Source organism: Phragmites australis, chromosome 3 (assembly GCF_958298935.1).
Source record: "Phragmites australis chromosome 3, lpPhrAust1.1, whole genome shotgun sequence".
Taxonomy (NCBI): domain Eukaryota; kingdom Viridiplantae; phylum Streptophyta; class Magnoliopsida; order Poales; family Poaceae; genus Phragmites; species Phragmites australis.
The window spans coordinates 48,952,676-48,971,596 of NC_084923.1; the positions used below are offsets into that span (position 1 = coordinate 48,952,676).

At 41.9% G+C, this 18,921-nt stretch overlaps 3 protein-coding genes and 1 pseudogene across 3 annotated transcripts; 2 read left to right on the top strand and 2 right to left on the bottom strand.

Annotated features, from left to right (window-relative positions):
- Positions 1-2,085: 2,085 nt before the first annotated feature.
- On the bottom strand, positions 2,086-4,472 carry LOC133910825 (AT-rich interactive domain-containing protein 1-like). Its single transcript, XM_062353073.1, has 2 exons — positions 4,146-4,472; positions 2,086-2,759 (listed from the first exon to the last, which is right to left on the bottom strand). The coding sequence occupies exons 1-2, from the start codon at positions 4,470-4,472 to the stop codon at positions 2,112-2,114; spliced, it is 975 nt and encodes a 324-aa protein (XP_062209057.1). The 3' UTR covers positions 2,086-2,111.
- Positions 4,473-6,637: 2,165 nt separating this feature from the next.
- LOC133913688 (uncharacterized) lies at positions 6,638-7,307 on the top strand. Its single transcript, XM_062356904.1, has one exon. The coding sequence runs from the start codon at positions 6,741-6,743 to the stop codon at positions 7,107-7,109; it is 369 nt and encodes a 122-aa protein (XP_062212888.1). The 5' UTR covers positions 6,638-6,740; the 3' UTR covers positions 7,110-7,307.
- A 228-nt stretch (positions 7,308-7,535) lies between these two features.
- LOC133910826 (GDP-mannose transporter GONST1-like) lies at positions 7,536-10,615 on the bottom strand (annotated as a pseudogene).
- A 2,589-nt stretch (positions 10,616-13,204) lies between these two features.
- LOC133913689 (zinc finger CCCH domain-containing protein 25-like) lies at positions 13,205-15,905 on the top strand. The gene is made up of 5 exons (XM_062356905.1): positions 13,205-13,479; positions 13,604-13,713; positions 13,825-14,012; positions 14,665-14,892; positions 15,423-15,905. The coding sequence occupies exons 1-5, from the start codon at positions 13,307-13,309 to the stop codon at positions 15,717-15,719; spliced, it is 996 nt and encodes a 331-aa protein (XP_062212889.1). The 5' UTR covers positions 13,205-13,306; the 3' UTR covers positions 15,720-15,905.
- Positions 15,906-18,921: the final 3,016 nt, after the last annotated feature.

Below are 18,921 nucleotides of genomic sequence, written 5' to 3' on the forward strand. Positions count from 1 at the left end.
GCTTGCCTGAGTTATGCCAAAATCTCAAAGAAATAGTTGGCCCCTTATAGCTCTAGCTCGATATTATCAATATTTCAACAGAGATCGATCTAATAGCTTGTTGAAAGCTAGAATACGCGATGTAGTAGAACTAGAAATCCAAAAATACCACTAATTATCTCGCTCTAAAAGTATCCACCAGAGCTTATATGTGAGGCTATGTCTCAAGGATGAGGAGAGAAGGTATGATGAATGGAGAAATAACATGATGCTATTTATAGTGTTCAATTTCTTGAGAGCCAAATTATCTTGTCCTTATCATTTTACTTAGGCAAGAAGAAGAGTTTCCTTAGCTATTAAGAATAGGTTAATTAGCTATCAAGAAATGTTTACTTAGACATTAAAAAATCTTACCTTAGTTATTAAAAATGTTTATTAGAGCGTAAGTCAAGGCAAACTTTTAGGATAAAGTCAACACGTGAGTCTCACACATAAGTCTATATTCTTATTTTATTTAATTAAAGATTAAGATTAGATTAGTAATAGATTTTTAGACTAATTACAATAATTAAAAATAGAGTTATTTTGATAATATAAGCTGCTATTATTCTTAAGTATTAAAATTATTTATGGAGCCATTCAATTTTTAATTAATTAGTTAGTTAAATCTTTAATTATCTTATAATTAATTAACTGGTTCCTCTGCCACCGCACTGCACGTAGGGGCTAGCGGCCTCCGCCTCCGGTCGCCGCAGCTGCGCCTGACTCTCCGCCTCTTGCTGCAGCGGCGCAGGCGGCGCAGGCCATAGATTTTTTTGTTGTTATTTTGACTCTGTTCACCCATCATAAATTTTGACTCTGCTCACTCTGCCGATAGGCATGACATGTTAAACTCAGATATTTATGTAACGACAATTCCCAGAAGAACATGATGATAGAATATAGTAATCCATCAAGATTCAAGGTTAGAAAGAAAAACAAAAGGAGATTTTCCAATTACCACCAAGCTGCCTCAGCAAAATTTCAATTCCAGGATACATGCCAAAACAATTCCTAAACGGTGACCAAGATATCTGGTCAAATCTACTATTCTATTCCATGTCTTTCGTTATCTGTTCCATACCATGTATACGAAAATGGAGCAACCCATGAACATATGTTTACTCCAGGTAGACTAGCTCAGGAACATGTGTTTACTCAGTAGTGACAAAACCTGCTTAGATTTCAATTGTCAGTACCTAGGAAGCACCCTCATTCTAGCCCAACTCTAACAGAAAAAGAAAGAACAGTTGACCAAGCAATCAGGGGTTTTCAGATTGTTCCTGCTTCCTCTTCCTCTGCAACAAAATGTCGGTCACCCATCAAATTCTTTCGATTCTCCTACTTCCTGGACCTGTCAAATAGAACAGTGCAAAAATGAAATTACCACACTAGGAAAGATCAAAGACATTATCCAACTCGCAACTGAAATAGAAACATAGAATACTGTCACAATGCACCACTGGTTTGCACCAAGATAAATCACAAACAAGAATCACATTACAGGCAATAAAAATGCACACATAGACAGGATTGTACAAAAATGGCAGTCACTTTCCAAGACAGGTAATAGAGTAGTATATTATTCTGAGGGGATCAATAAAACAAAATTATGGATTTCTCGTTCCCATTTCTAAGTATCAAATTGTAATTTGATCAGGGTTTAGCATTGTACAAAGCGATAGACAGTCGCTATCCATTTATAAAACGTTTTACCTATTTTTGAGGGAACTATAGACCCTTTGATTGATTAAATGTATCCACCTTCTGAAATATTCCATAACCATTTGCAGGGAATCAAGAATTCGTTTGTTGATATTAGTACATTATGAGTCGGATCAAGCACAAGCATGTGGTCGGTGTCCTGTTCCACTGGAACATTTACAGGTGCAATACAGCAATATCATTATGGAAACCCAACTTACCATGTACTAGATTATGTGCTCTCTGGTATTAAAAAAAGATCCTCAGAAATGAGAACATATGATTGATAGGCATACATTGCAGACGGTAAAAATGATTTTCAGAAGGATCATGTAATATCGCTACCTTTTGGAAGAAGTGGAGCGTCTACTCTTCTCTTCATAATGATGCTAATTGTTGTCATCATGTTGATTATTGCCTTCATCATCTGTACTTGCATCTGTGGCATCTGTAGCTTCTGTCCTAGTCAAGGCCGCCAATCTTTTTGGAAGAAAAATGTTGTAGTAGTACTTAGCCAGGTCCGTTGTTTTCTTTGAGCTGAACTGCTTCGAGGCAATCTTCATGAAGTTCTCATGTTTATTATGAGGAATCAACTTCTCAATATCATCCAATTTCTTCTTGTCTTCTGCAGTCCATAACTTCAGAACTTCCTCACCCATTGCATCGAACCCACAGTTTTTGAAAGTTTTCTCACCCAATTGATACTTGAGCCTGTTCCTGGTCTCTTTTACATGAACTCCTACACAGGCCTCAGATCCAGGACGAGAACATTTACACTTGTCATCCACTGCTTGCCTTGTCTTCCGTGGCTCCATGATGAATGGCAGCATGACCACTGTGCCCATCTTTTGTAAGGTCTTCTTATCAGTTCTGTAGTCAGCTTTATCTTTCTCAGATGGGGCATTTTCCCACTCAGGGACAGAAGCTTGGTACTGGACAGAGTCTATCCTAATACATTTCCTCGTTGATACAAGAAAACTAGATAAGTGACCAGCTATCCTCGCAGAACTCCTTGTGCCTTGTCTGTGAAGCCTTTTCTGTTCCAGGTAGCATGCAGAGGTGAATTAGACAACGGCTTGGGCAAAAGTCATGCTTAAAAGATGACAGATGAGAAAAGGAAGGCAGTTTTATAACTCAAGAAACATTTAACATGTGGAGAAGTGTAATCATGTCTAAATTTTAATGGCTAACACCTAACTGGGGGTATATGCAAGCGCTTGTAAAAATCCTCTGATGTAACGTACAACAATAACACAGGGCTAGTGCATATTCATGCATTGTCAATGTCAATGAATGTGCATATGTTGACCAGTCAAATTCCTAATTATCATGGGGTTTTCCTGTGTCACGATCTACTCTGCTGGACTTACTACAAGGAACTTTGCTTGATAATGATTTGGAGTTGACAAAACAATATATAATTTGTTGCAAGGCCACACCCCCTTTGTATTCTTTCTGCATTCATCAGTAAATAACTATCAAGAAAAAGGACACAAAATAAATAAGCAGAATAAATCACACATGAATAATGCCAAGCGGCAAGCGCAAGACCCCTTTGTCAGATATGGAATGAAAACCTGACCACAGTGAAATTGCAAAAACAACATCAACAAAGCCATATCCTAATCAAGGTAAAATTCTGATTCTCCTACGCAGTCACCGCAGATCTTGACCAATTACAATGTCGACAATGAGAGTGGCAATAAAATTAACAACGCATGGTTTCCCAGTTTATTAACTACAACCAGTTAGTGGGTCTATCGTGTGGCACCATCAGAAATCTCAACCCAGGAAATAGTGAAACAGCATTAATAACAAAACTAATAGTGCGGCAGAAATTTTTGAGAGAAAAAATGACAATGGTTTAGCGATATCTTTCTATAACATACCAATCACTACGAACTCCCGTCAATAAATTTTCATCGCAAAAAAGATTCCATCACTGTACGAAATCTTGACATGAGATACCATCATAGTAAGATGGAAATTAATAACACTACAATCCATTCAATCATCATAAATGACTGAGCGATAGCCATAGATGAACAATACCACGTCGTAATTAGGACAAAGAATCGTAACGCGCAAGAAATGACTGAGCGATAGCCATAGATGAACAAATTGCCATCCTAAAAGCCGGAGATCCCGTACCGAAGAAAGAGTTGTAGGAAGCGAGGCACGGACAGAGGCAACTGACAATCCGTGTCCTAACAGCACAGAAGCATGCAATGGCGACAAGTACGAGACACCGCAGTCTCGCGATTCGCCTATCTAAGCACCGCGATTCTTGATCCACGGAAGAACAACAATAGCTAAGAGCGCCAAGAAACCGCGTCATGGACAGGCATCCCCACCTAAGCGCAACCCAAGAACTCGAATGCTCCGATAAAGAACCCGTGTCGCGGCCTGCTAAGAACGCTCACCTTCGCGTACGGCGTGTCGGGGTCGTCCGGCTTGAGCTCGGAGAGCACGTGGCGCACCGCCAGGATCAGCGCCCCCATCCGCTCCTCGTCGTCGTCGATGCCACGGTTGCGCCCCCGCACCGCCCACAGAGTCCCCGCGGCCGCGCTCCGCGCCCACCGCACCGCGCCGCCCACTTCCAGCCCCGCCGTGCTCCGCGTCGCGCGCCTCGTCGACGCCGCCGCGGGCTCCTCCGCGGCCGGCGTGGCGCCGCGCTTGCGCTTCCTGGATTGCGCTGGGGAGCCCGGAGGCGCGCCGGAGCCGCCCGAAGGGAGGTCGGGTCCGTCCATCGGGGGCTCCGCCTCCGCCGGCGAGGTGTTTGCGGGAATGCCGCGGCGTGGTTTTGGAGAGGGATTTTTGGCGCCCGGGTTGGCGGTGTCCGTTCTCCTTCGCGGTTTGCTCGCTTTGGGGCTGGGCTTGTGAGAGAGACGCCGCTCGATTCCTAAATAGGCAAGGTGGCCGGCCATGTGTCTTTGGCGTGACAAGTACCTCCACCCCTTTTTTAGGGTTTATGGTTGAAATGATTTCTCTCTTTTCACGATGATATTTGATACAACATGAGCTAAGGTTTTAGATTAAATTTATATGAAGAAACAGGATGAAAGTTGCATAATAAATAGATCATTAGGTCTATCACAATTTTGGAACGTTTGCAATATCAACAACTCTAGCGGGTTGCTTGAATCTTGCAATATTTCAAGATCTAAGAATTCAGCTATGGCTTTTGAAAAACCTGATTCTGGATTGTAGCTTTGGAAAAGGTTACTGTAGATTGACTTTTGATTTTGATATAATATGAATATGCTTTTGTGAATTCCAAGGGATGATGTACTAAGGTTTTCACTAGAGTATCACATATATCATACACTTCATCTGCACCAAAAGACAATCTATAATCAACTTTTCTAAAACCATGATTCAGAATTAGCTGTTCTAAAAGGCAAAGCTCAAACAAAAAGATCCTAAACATTAAAGGCAGGTTGTGAAAATCATGTGAAACAATCCAGCGAGTATGCTACTTAGAATCAGAACCAAGATGTGTGATATGTAGTAATGATCTATGGTAACTTATATTTTTTGTGGCCACAACAATTCTCATTGCCATGATGGTATGATGCGTGTACAAACGCAATCATGCCCGAGCCAAATGATCACCTAGGATAGCAATCTAATAATCGCCACTAACAATTTCAACTGCACCAATATCACTCATTCATAGACTGGTTACTGCTACAAATAACATAAAGAAATGTATGTAAAATAGCTAATTATAAGTACAATTAAGGGGGAAAGGTGGAATTAAAGATGAAAATTACTTAAAATGTAGAAACGGGAAAGTCAAAATGACCATATATGTGGAATCACCGTATTTCTCCCTCAAAATGTCCGTCTTGCACTAAAGTTGAAAACGAGACGAAAAGGCAAATTAAGCTGACCCTACAAAATACATAACCCTGTCCCGTGGCCCGCGCCACTTGGATGAGCACTTTTGTTTAGGCCGCGAGGGGCCCTAAATTCTCATGCATTTAGTGCATGTATGGTAGGGTGATATTAGTTGTTTATAAGAGATATCATATAAGATTTTAGTGATATGGAGAAGAGAAATATCGGTTAGTATAGGCACACCTAATTCGCGCGCTAGGAGCGGAAGGAGCAACTTTTTTGATAGAAAAAAAATCTTTTTTTTGGAAAGTTTTACCCTCTGCAACTTTTCTTTTTTGGAAAGTTTTCTAAAAAAACTTATTTGGCTCAAAAGTTTTGAGAAAAAAGTTGTCGAGAATTTTTTTTGAAAAAGTTATCAAGAAAAAGATTTATATAGGCCGCGACTTGGTTTTGAGAAAAAGTTTGGAATAAAATTCCAGGACAAAACTTTTTGAATAAAATTTTCAGTATAAACTTTTTTAAACAAAATTTTTCAGCAAAAATTTTGAAAAAAAATCTAGCACAAACTTTTATATATAAAAAAGAAAGTACGTTGGGCCTCCCATGCCCCACCTGCGCCTCCCCTTGCCTCTGCCCGCGAGTGACCGCGTGCCCCGACAGCCGATTGTCCGTGACTTCATGCGCGCGTGGTCACACGCGAAAGAGAAATCCGCAACTAGTATCTAACAGACGATTTATTAAACAATTTGATACCATCTAAACTATTGTATAAACGATTATTATTATCTATATATTATTGTACGTGAGTGTTACATATAATTTTTCTAAACAGCGCATTTCATGAGTTGTTTTCGTTACGGTCTAGACAACCGCTGTGTGGACGACTGTACATGCTCGCGCGTGTGGCCCAACCACGTCCACCTCCGCCGTTTTCACGGCCCGATCGTCTCCGTCTCACGGCAACCTCTCGCGCGCGGCAGCGGCACGTCTCCGCCCCACCGGCCGGTGGTACGCGGATAAGCCGCTTGTGGCCGCCCCGCCCTCCCCATCACGACGCCACCCAATCACCGCGCCCGCTTATATGCCACCCGCCTCTCACGGCCTCTCGAGATTGCGAGCAGCGTGCCATATACTTCTTTCCAAGTTGCTGCAAGAAGCTTCGGAAGCTGGCTAGCATGGCGTCAGTGGGATTTGGCAGAACCGTGGCGGCGGTGGCGCCGGCCTCATCTTCGGCCGCGGGCAGGAGGCGGCCGCAGCGGTCCGTGCTGGCCGTGCCAGCCGCCACCAGGGGCGGGCAGGCGGCGGCCAAGGAGGAGAAGAGCCTGGGCGACTTCATCTTCGGCGTCATCTTCAAGAAAGACCAGCTCGTGGAGACGGACCCGCTCCTCAACAAGGTCGAGGGCGCGCCGTCTGCCGGCAGCACCGCCGTCTCGCGTGCCAAGGCCCGGGGCGGCACCGTGGCAGGCAAGAAGGCCGCTGGCAGCGACGACGGTGGCAGCGGCGGGGGGTTCAACTTCGGCGGGCTGTTCGCCAAGAAAGGCTGAACGTGCGTACGTCCATGGATGTTTAATTCCTGAAACTCCAAGCTGGAATTGCTTTGGAAACATTGCGTATATACGTGTATTGCGACCCAATTGATTTTTGATGTGATAATGTGATGTACTTGATACTTCACACAGCTTTTTGTACTCCCTTTTTTCAGCTCAATATGGCATGGACTGAAAGTAGCTGATCTTATTTAATTTGTCTCTGATCTTACATAGATGTACATAACTTGGCAAATATTGCTTGCCTTTTCTCAGCCAATTTACTGATGTTGGATTACCAGACATACTGATTTACTAGTAATTACCAGTGTCTGACAAATATATAATATATCTCTCAAGAGACCCCCCAAAAAATGTTTTGGTATGAACTAAATATGCAACCTCTTTCATAATGATTGGTGGTGATGTTTTTGACATGATTCCCTAAAGACTGGTTGGTTGAAAACCCAAGTTGGATGCAAAAGTCCTTTTTTCTTTATTCTGTGTAATCGTTCTGTTCAATTTCTTGAGCAGAGAAATTGGTGGAGCTTCATCGATGTCTAGTTTTGCAGAGTTCCTTCTGCCTTGAAATAGTTATTGTACAAAACTGAGGGCACACATACAAATGGCATACCCATACGAATGGAGAGAGAGAGAGAGAGAGAGAGAGAGAGAGAGAGAGAGAGAGAGAGAGAGAGAGAGAGAGAGAGAGAGCTTTGCATCAAAACCAAGATGGATGCGAGGGGGACAAATGAACTCTGATTATATCTCTGTACAGTTTTGTAGGCAAAGTTGCCGCAGGACCTTTTCATGTTACAACCACACCGGGATAGAGCACACTGGGACATTTTTGCCTTTGCAAAGATATCCCAGCAAAAAGACCTGGTGAGAAAATGTAGAAATGTGTCATGCATACATTAGGATAACATGGGAACAGAGAACATTATCAGCAGAGATGAAACAAATACTCACCGAAAACTATGCTGAAAAAGTTTTCCACACTCACAGGGACATTGAATACCAAGATACCAGCAACTGAAATCGGTATCTTGTTTAGAGAGCCAACAAGGCTGAAAAGAGAACAACAATGATAAGAACTTTGCTGGCACCTTGAAGAAGGAACGGGTTAGCAGTATCATCTCACCTGTAAGTTGTTGGACCAGTCTGATGCAAAAACCACACTGATGAGAAGCTGATTGCTAGGCCTATCAAACCACTAGCTGTTGCAACAATCCAGAACATGGGCTCTCTAATAACCTCACTGCAGATCAAATGAAAAATCATGCACAACGATTAATTCTATCTTATGGGACATCGAAAACATAACTGGTCGATTTTCCTTGTTTGTCTCATCTGACTTCATATTCAAGTTGATAACAGAGACTAACTTCTTTTGTGAGAAAAATCAGAACAACTTTTTAGTAAAAATATCAAAAGGAGGTCAAATTTAAAAGTGCAAATGAAGATTTAAAAATCTTTGCTTACATAACTTGCATATGTGGTAAATGTTGATGCATAACAATAGATCTCTGAACAAATTTATAGAGTTAATTAGTCTGAAAGGTTCAGACCTGAAAAAAGAATAAGCAACTTACTCAGGTCAATTACTGTAAATATGATTATATAGGAAGTAAGATTAAGTGCTTACGTTTGATAAACATATTCCCACTCATTGAAGACAACAATCAAAATGAGTGCGAAGGGAATTGAGAGGGCATTGTTAAGTAACACCATAGAAACTTCATTGAGGGAACCAGATTTTGTTGATCGTTTAGCTGTATCCATCAGACGCCTCAGTGCGAGCTGTCATGAAAAGATCATATATTAGCTCTGTATTAAGAAGGGGGAAGCAGAATTAATATGACTGATTAAAAATTGAAAGAACTGAATTAATATGATTGAACATTGGCATGTTATGGTGTTGCCTATAGCTTTTAAGTGCATTACACTATAAATTAATTGATACTACAACTCAATGTCAAAGCTTCAAATGTGTCACAGCAATCTTTAGTCGGTATTTTTTTTTTCTGAAAAGGAAGAAGAAGAGACTAGTTCATTAACATATTGTAAAGAGGTTAGCAATAATCTATGAGCACAAAATTAACTAACCGAGTAGTTTTTTATCAAAAAAAAAAACTAACCGAGTAGCCTGCTGTTAGAAAGCAATTCAAAATTTGCCACGCGTAACCAACTAGATGGAAAGAGATATCTGTAATCCCCCTAGATACAGCTGATACAATCTGCAAATAACATCAGAGAAAAATACACTACTCAGGTCAACAAATCATGTTGTTATGATGCATCATCTAATGACTAAATAACTTGGTTATTGGTCTGTATTGAGAACAACCAAGTCATTTAATCATTAGATAATGCATGGAGGTAAAACAAGGGCGTGCCAAACAGAAATGGACACACCATCCGAAATAATGCAGCCCAAACTTTTTTGTTCTGACCCTTTTTGAAAATATATACCTCCCCTATTGCTGTTATAATATTTGTCATATTCTTTAATATCGTTACCATTGCAACATTTATGTACTTCAAACTGAAAAGTGACAAATGTGAAGAAAAAGAGAAGGTAAGATCAGTGCTTTTCCAAGAATATCGCACTGATCTTACCTTCTCTTCAGACTACGAATGTACGGTTTGGCATATAAAAAAGATGGAATACTGTACACTGTTCTTGACAGGGTTAATCCAGACTCGGTTGATCAATTGATCATAATGCATATTAGTGTGAAGCAGGAAATACCTGTACATTCCATATATGAGCATCCCGATGAAAATAAGATTCACCAGGATCCAGACTTTAATCAACTTCCATGTGAGTTTTTCCGTTGAAATTACACGGAAGAGCTCAAGTGTCAGAAGAATGACCACAGATATAAGGTTCTGAACAATAAAAAGGGCATACACATGTTTATACAATGAACAACAAACAAATGTCGCGTAAACAAATCCTGACTACTATTATAATGATTACTCTAGAAATGAGGAGTACAAAATGTAACAATTACCTGATATAACATCAGTGATATGCCGACACTGAAATTGTAGCCGGAGAGAACAACCTTGTTTAGCAATACCATGCTACAGGAAGCAATGCAGTATGAAATTCCTGAGAGCAAAGGCCCAATCTTATTTCCCCACTTGCTATGCTGCTGCTGAAGTAAGCTGTCGAAAACATCAGAGGTCTTTCTCGATAATCTGAACAGCACACGAAGCAATTGGTTTATTTTTTTCTTTTCCCCCATAAATCTAGTACAAACAAACTGATTACCGAGCATTGTGTTAAATTATTAGTATACTTATTTTCATCCCTTGCCGGCGGTGGCGGTAGTGCGGTAGGGATACCAACTTGCCTCGGTCAGCCAAGGCAAGCGAGTAGGCAACGCTGGAGAGGCTCGAGGCGAGGTGGCGCAAGCCAATGGCGGGATGGAGCTATGGGTAGCGAGGGAGAAGATGGCGCACAATGGTGGAGACCAATGAGCCGCAACAGAGAGGACAAGTGTGCAGAGATGGGTGGGCCACAACGGCGAGGAAGGATGGTGTGGAGGACGTGTGTGGAGTTTGATTGGTCATGCAAGGGGCACCGTCATAGTCTATGAATATCTTCGCTCTAAAATATGCACTAAAAAAAGTGAATAATATACATTTCAAACTTTATAGTCTTGAGAGTATTATGAATTAAATGCACATTGTTTTTGGTTAGTTTCTTAAAAGACACCATTACTTTTGCACAAAATAAGATACGGGAACACGATGCACAACTGGAAAGAAGCACTAACATATTCACAAATCGACACACTATTGCCTATCTCCACTCGCAGAAGGTGAGTATTGGATTCAAACTCTAAGTCCTTGGCAAAATTGGCAAGAAGAAGGGCTACATTTGAGTTTGACATGTGCAAACTTGTCCACATGACACACTTTGCATTTTTTGGGTGAATAGTTGTAGGTTAAATGCTTTTGTTTTCCCACATTTTGTCGTTTGATTCACGAAAGAGTGATTATATATCCGTTTCGACTAAAAAATGTCTCAAGTGGTATTTGTGGATAATTGTACAGTGACTGACTTCGCCAGCTTTCTTAGGCATTAGAAGTTGATCGTGCAAAGTTTTTTTTTTTCACTTGGCTTCTACGTGATTTTTCGATTTTGACATACTCATATTTTTTTTATGCCTGTCAAATATATTATGTAACCTTGACTTATGCACTTGCGTAACAATAACAACAGCATGACATTTTATTCTCAAGCAAGTTAGAGTAAACTAACTTTTGCTATTGTTGTACGTCTTCTCCATCAATATCTCACTAAGTCATCATACAACAATGCATTCTTAACGAGTGGCATCTAGACCTAAGTGGATAGTGAACTCTCTCTTCTCGCACCCTCACATTCTCTTCATCCTTTTCTTGTTTTTTCTCATCCTTCGTCTCTAATCTTCAATATAGTTCCGGTTAAGGGCTCCAAACCTCTCATGGAGATCTGCTTGTGCTCTCAACCAATACAATATGGCCTAACATATTCACAAATCTATAGTTTCTTCCTCGAGAGCTCTTTGTAAGTTTAGGTAGTATTTGGTTTCTTGAATGAGATGATACTAGGGTTGGATAACAGCTAAATCGGTTTGTTTGGGCTTGACTTGTTTGGCTCATTTAATATAACGAACAGAAAAGCCAACTCGGCTCAGCTCATTTGGCTCGCGAGCAGCTTGTTATTTTTTTAAGAGAGCAATTTGTTACTAGGATGAAAAGAATATAAACATCCACTAAAAATGTAATGATAACATCATACAACAATATCAATAACTTCTACAAGTATAATACTTTTTTGCATTGTTTAATAAGAGGTATAATTGTTGTAAATTGAATCTCTTATGAAAATTTTTCAAACCCATATGCAGCATAACATCAGATAGATCCACCTATATATGTTCTACTACTGGAATAAAACATTCCTCTAAAAAAATATATGAAACAACATTCCCCACATATCCATCTATACATGCAAAGCCCGATGAAATGACCGATGGGAGAAGAAAAAAGATAAAAGTTGCATTAAGACGAGAAGTTATCTAATAGAAAGCCAAGTAGGCTGACGATGAGCATCTCCATCGAAGATGAAAAAACGACCAATGAGCACACTGATGACCATAATGAAAAATAGCGATATGATGCAGACGATGGCCCTGCCTCATTTGGCTCACGAGCTGCTAACTTGTTATCTAAATGAGCTAAAATTTTGACTCGACTCGTTAGGTTTTGGAATGAGCTAAGCCGAGCCAAACACGGTTTTCGTCTAACCTAGATGGTATATGTATGAGATGATCTTGGATATACTTATATCCATGTGTTTGGTTGCTTGAATCCTACTATCTCATTTAGGATAAAGTGATACAGGTTTTGAAAATATTCTTTCAATATATTGTACCACCCCATTTAGAAAAAATTGGTTGAACGATCCCATACAGGTTACGTCAACTATGCTAATCATTTATTTAGTGAGTATAAGTGGTTATTTAGGATTTTAGTTAAACATTAGTTATAATTAGATATTATTAACCATAACTAATTACTATTGTGGGTGTTAGTGATGATCTTTGACAACTTAAGTTATGATTATCTAAAATTAGTAATGATTAATACTAATTAACATAGTTTGTTAATAATAACAAATATAAAAATTATTTTTTAAAAAAAATAATTAAGTTATACATGGATATAATACATGTCTTTTAAGCAATTAAACGTATTCGTGTATCATCCAATGCATAAAAAAACATATTTTTGTAGCATCTTATATATATAACTAAACAGCTTACTTATACTATCTCATCCAAAATCATTCTACCTATTTAGAATCATCTCATCCCATTTAATTTTATTCAACAAATTAAACAGTACCTTAATATGTTGATTTCCGGTGGTGCTTATTTTTTGAATCCAGCGGTGTTTTCTTTTGAAGTAAAACGTTCACAAAACGAACCAAACTTGGTGCCGCGGAAATGCTGATGGTAAAAGTTTCCTACGAACAAGACGTCGATCTGAAATCAACGGTCGAGATAGAACCCCATAGCTGGCATCCATTCGAGCCGAGAACCCTAATAATCCGAAAAGAACTCCCCCTCCGCTGCGTTCCCAAATCCCAACTTCTGTCTTCGTCTTCCAATCCGTCGCTGCTCGAGTCGTCGGCTGCGGCGGCGGCGGCGATGAATCCTCTGACGCAGGTGAAGCGGACGCAGGTGATCAACCAGAAGGAGGCGCTCCTGGGAATCGGCGAGGGCGCGTCGTGGCACGCCAAGTTCAAGGACTCCGCCTACGTCTTCGTCGGCGGCATCCCCTTTGACCTCACGGAGGGCGACCTCCTCGCCGTCTTCTCGCAGTGAGTCGCAACCCCTCGCTCCCCCCCCCCCCCCACTTCATGCCTTCCTCTCTTCCCCTCCCCTTCCCTTGGAATGGCTGCGGCAGGGAGATCTGACGAGTTCCCGGTCTCCCCTCATCCTTAGGTACGGCGAGGTGGTCGACGTGAACCTCGTGCGCGACAAGGGCACCGGAAAATCCAAGGGCTTCGCCTTCCTCGCGTACGAGGACCAGAGGAGCACGATTCTTGCAGTCGGTGAGGACTTTTTTCCCCTTTTCTCTTTGGTCGCTCTGTATTCAGTTTCAATTGATTCTTTGCCACCAGGTCCTAATCTCTTTTTGTTTGGCTAATCGTCGCATGTTACAGATAATTTGAATGGAGCAAAACTTCTTGGGAGGATCGTAAGGGTTGACCATGTGAGCAAGTACAAGAAGAAGGAGGAGGAAGATGAGGAGGAGGAGCAGCAGAAGAGGGAGGCCCGCGGAGTCTGCTATGCTTTCCAGAAAGGCGAGTGCAACCGCGGAGCTTCCTGCAGATATTCCCATGACGAGCAGGTCGGTGTGCGGTGCTGCTGTGTATGCATTGACAAAGCTGTTATTCTCTGGGAATGTACAATGGCCAAATCGGTACCAGTAATATGCTTGAGAAATCACTATATCAGTTGTCAGATGAATTTGGTAGCTAGGAGGGGATACGAGAATCCTGTCATTCCACAACCAAAATTTTCTTGAAGTTTACTGATGTTTCTCGTCGTTGCTGGAAACAACCTATGCTTGAAATGTGCTAGTCCTACATGAACATGGTTTACTCTGTTTGAATCATTGGATGATCTAATCGGGGTGAAAGCACATTTACATTTTGTGTGATTGCTTTTCTCTGTTGTGGAATTATATGGCATATGTGTAAATCCCCTTTATGATGTTAGATAATGAGGTGGTGTATCGGAGAGTGGGCGACTGTAGGAAGGAACTTTTAGTATTTATTTGGGTCCAAATACCTCCTATCCGGAGAGGCCCTGAAAGATTATTCTGTCCTCAATTTTCGCAACATGTCTTTTTACGGGTTTTGCAAACATTCATGTTTCTATGTATACAGATGCCAATCACTAATGTAGCAACGAGTTAGCTTGTTGTTTTGTTATTGGCTGTAAATACTATCCCTTTATGCTTGGTGACCTATTCTGATGCTCGTGGGCTATATTTTCAGAGAAATGCAAACACTGGTTGGGGTTCTAAAGAGGATAGCAGCGCAAGATGGGAGCACGACAAAAACCGTGATCCACCAAAGAGCCACAAAAAGTTCCCCTCAGGTGCTACGGAGGAGGAAGATGAGGAGCAGCAGCAGAAGAAAAGAGAGGCTCGTGGCATGTGCTATGCATTCCAGAAAGGCGAGTGCAACCGTGGAGCTTCCTGCAGGTTTTCCCATGATGAACAGGTAGGTCCATAGGTTCCCTCTGTGCATTATTGTAGGATTCTTCACTAGGAAATGAACAGTAAGTAAACCAATACTTGACTTGCAGTAACATGTGTGTATAAAACATTCTTTTCGGATCCAGTGCTAGCTAGAAAATGAGTGTCATGTCAATTTCACACAACGTTTCTTGCAAGTATACCCAAGTTTCCTTGTTTTGGGATGTGCTAGAAACTTGTAACTGTAAGCTGCAGGGTCTTTAAACGAATGCAAACCAGGCTTGTTCTTACATACAAACATGGACACTTGTGAAAATTTCTGTTGGTATTGCAACACTATGATTTTTGTGGAGCATTGCGCACATGGGTACACTTCTTTGAATGTGAAAATTAATAGCTAATGTAACATCAGGTGATCTCTATAGTTGTGCTGCTACTTGGCTGGAAATATTTGCCCTCTTATAATTGGCATCTAGCTTATCAGTAACCTTTTTCTGTAATTATAGAGTAATTATGTTAGCATACTATTCTGATGATTGTGACTTATGCTTTCAGAGGAGTGCATACACTCGTTGGAGTTCTAGGGATGGTGAATCTTCAAGATCAGAGCAGTATAGGGATCGAGATTCTAGAACTAGGCATAATGATAGAAGAGCAGAAGATCAGGACAGACACAGGCATGATAAATCACCTGAGAGACCGAGAGGTGAGAGGCAGAGAAACGATGACAGATATGTTCAAGGAAGAGAAGAAAAATCAGAAAGACGAAAGTATGATGTTGAGCATGACGACATAGATCGCAAGCGGTCAAGGTACAGCAAACATAATGAACATGGTGGAAGAAGAGGGTGACAGACCGTGGGGATAGATGTTTGTAGTTTACTTCTTGACAATATGATAAGCTTTGTCTATTTTTTTTTATATTTGATCTTAGATGCCTTCGATTGGTTACTTCTGCTGTTGCTTTCTTTTGAAAAGTTTTTTAATATGCTAGCCGATGGATGTGTCTGCATGATATTAATTCGATCCTTTTTGTAATCTGATGAGTCAATGTTATTACGCTAGTCCAATGATTTTTGTTCTAGTTTGAACTCTTTTTAGAACATAGGTGAAACACCATTTGACTAGATTGTGCCTATTGCACGGTTGTTGCTTAGCAAGTTTTAGCGGTGCTTGATTGTTTTCAAGTTCTATGAAGAGAGCGAAGCAGCCACCGTTGAGCGTAGGCTTCAGTTCCTCAAGTTTATGCTCTGGTTGGATGCTTTGTTACAGTCTGCTAGTATCTGTATGCTCTTCACGTTTCTCCTGTAATCAGTCTGAAGCCGCTGTTCGCCTCCTGATATCAAATTTTAATGTGATCAAGGAGGCTATGATGACTGAAATTGCATCTGCTTTACATTTATTAACTTATTATTACACAGGAGTTGTTATTCAGAAAAAAAAAATCCTAGAGCTCATAGCCAGGAAATTAATGTTTCTGCTACAGTCTGCAATTATAAAGAAAATAGAAACAAACCTGTCCTACACGGCGACTATACTATACTCATCTGAAAATGTAGATTCGGCAAGATCAATGGCACGAGCAACGCAGGGCAACCTTTTTTAAAAAAACCTCAACAGTACGAGCTGTAGTATTTGAACATATATTTTATACATGCACATATATCTAAGACGTATGTTAAACTTACAACCTATATATATAGGTTTACTGAAGATATTCACAAAGTCTCAAATTCTAGAAGTGACGGACCCGTTATGTTTCTATTATGATCCACATGTGCTTGAGACTGTCTGGAAGAAATCAATATACGGGGACAGCCTTATTCAGGCACTCTTGGTGCTCATCGTCCGGTTTGCTGTCCGCCACTATCCCGGCTCCGACTTGAAGGTGAGCCACCCACTCCTGACGCGTGTGTCTGTCATTGTAGGAGTACATCATGTCGAATCGAGATCCAGTGAGGAAGACGATAGTACGAAGAGAGAGCGCAATGTCCCTCCAAAGCCACCATGCCTTTTCCCCATCAAATGAGAACTTGCTAGTAGTTGGTGCTACCAACCATGACTCGAACTTTGATTCTCAGAAAAAAGACGCATCTCCGTATGTCGCTTTCAGGTGATCTTGAGCAGCCGTGGAGTATTTCCCTGGGTTGAGTTTTTTTTCATCACATAAAAAGACAACGCTACTCCAAACCTCATCGGTTCTTATCACATCGCCAACTACTCAAATTTGGCAGCTTCAGACTCAGGGCACGGTTCTCATATATCATATCACAACCATAGCTCTCCATCTTTTCTACTTTTTTTTCGAACATGCAGTTGTGTCATTATATTAAGTAAAAGAGTCATCCAAATACAAAGCCGTAACAACGGTCGTGTTAGATTAATGTTATATGCGCACCACGCAAAAGACTATGACCTCAAACAAAAAACTCAACCTAGCAACAAACTCAACCCCTTCGCCCCTGCCGTTCCCCAGAGACGGGCCTCTACGAAAATCTTAGTGAGAAGTAGCGTTACCCCGGGTCGACCACCGTCAAAGACGCAGCAGTTGCGATGTTTCCAAATGGACCATACCACCAGGATAACCAAAGAATTGAGCCCCTTGCGAGAACCCTTGGGACTTCTGCGTTGCGCATTCCGCCATCAATCTTGGAAGCCGTATTCAAGGTCATGTGGCGCCAAAGACTGTAAGACGACACGCTAGAGCACCTTGAACCACACCTCCCTCGCGAACACACACCCAACGAGCAGGTTTTGTATTGTTTCATCCGCTTGATCGCAGAGTGGCAACATGTTGGGTGTTGTAGGCCTCGGCGTGCAAGACGGTCCGCTGTCCAGCATCTGTTGAGCATAGCTAGCCAGATAAAGAATTTGGCCTGCAACGGCGTCTAGGTCTTCCAGATCCTCTTGTATGGCTCAACGACGATGGAACCCGTAAAGAACCGGCAATAAGTCGATCTAGTCGGGAACGTGCGTGAGGTCGAAGGCAACCACAAATGTTGGTCGGGGCGCTCCTCCATTAGGACCATCCCCTCTAGAGCATCCCACACACGGAGGTAGTCAACCAACGCCGGTAAAGATAGGCTGGCCCGGGTGTCAACGAATCCAGAGCCAATTTTGGAGAGCCTCATAGACTGTGCGCCTTACGATGGCCCGTTTTGCCACAAACGACATCAAGTGTGGCGCCAAATCCAACAATGAGCGGCCGTGTAGCCAACGATTCGACCAGAAGAGAGTGGACTTCCCATCCCCGACAAGAAACGACAAAGAGCACACGAGCATTTGCATGGACCGAGAGGCCAAGAGCCGCCTGTGGTCAATCCGGTTGCACCTTTTGCTGCCAAAGCCACCTCATCTGGAGCGACCAACCAACCACCTCCAAGTTATGAATACTGAGTCCTCCAAGCTCACGTGGTAGACAAACACGTTGCCAAGCCACCGCATAGTGGTCGCTTTGCATGTTGTGTCGCCCCTTCCAGAGAAATGCCTGTCTTCATTTGTCAATGGCCTTGATCACCCCCTCCGGTAGCTCCAAAGCAAGCAGCGTGTAAATGGGGATTGCCGTGAGCACTGCGCTAACTAGAACGACTCTACTTGTGAGATTCAACAACCCAGCCTTCCAGCCAGGTAGCATATCGGCGATCTTGTCAAGAATCGGTTGAAGGTTCACCTTGGACAACTTACGGATCAACAAAGGAACCCCCAGGTACTTGCAAGGGAAGCTCGAAACCATGCATGCAATTCCGAGCGCAAGGTCCAAGTTGCTCTCACTACATCGAATTGGGATGACAGAGCTTTTGAGAATATTGGTGCACAGGCCCGATGTCGAGCCAAAGCGGTACAGGATGCCCTTGGTGATTGTCAAATCCTGGGACGATGGGTGGGTGAACAACACGACATCATCCGCAAACATGGAGACTCGATGACCAATGTCACTGTTGGCCAACGGAAGAAGAAGTCCCTCATGCGTGGCTTTAGCAAACAAGGCATTCAATACATTCGTGATTAGGATGAAAAATAGCGGAGATAACTGGTCACCCTGGCGCAGGCCATG

Coding starts and splice junctions, on each gene's coding strand:
- LOC133910825 (XM_062353073.1), bottom strand. CDS start 4,472: ATGGACGGACCCGACCTCCCTTCGGGCGGCTCCGGCGCGCCTCCGGGC. Junction 2,760..4,145: donor CCGACACGCCGTACGCGAAG/GTGAGCGTTCTT, acceptor TACCTGGAACAG/AAAAGGCTTCACAGACAAGG.
- LOC133913688 (XM_062356904.1), top strand. CDS start 6,741: ATGGCGTCAGTGGGATTTGGCAGAACCGTGGCGGCGGTGGCGCCGGCC.
- LOC133913689 (XM_062356905.1), top strand. CDS start 13,307: ATGAATCCTCTGACGCAGGTGAAGCGGACGCAGGTGATCAACCAGAAG. Junction 13,480..13,603: donor CTCCTCGCCGTCTTCTCGCA/GTGAGTCGCAAC, acceptor CCTCATCCTTAG/GTACGGCGAGGTGGTCGACG. Junction 14,013..14,664: donor GATATTCCCATGACGAGCAG/GTCGGTGTGCGG, acceptor CTATATTTTCAG/AGAAATGCAAACACTGGTTG.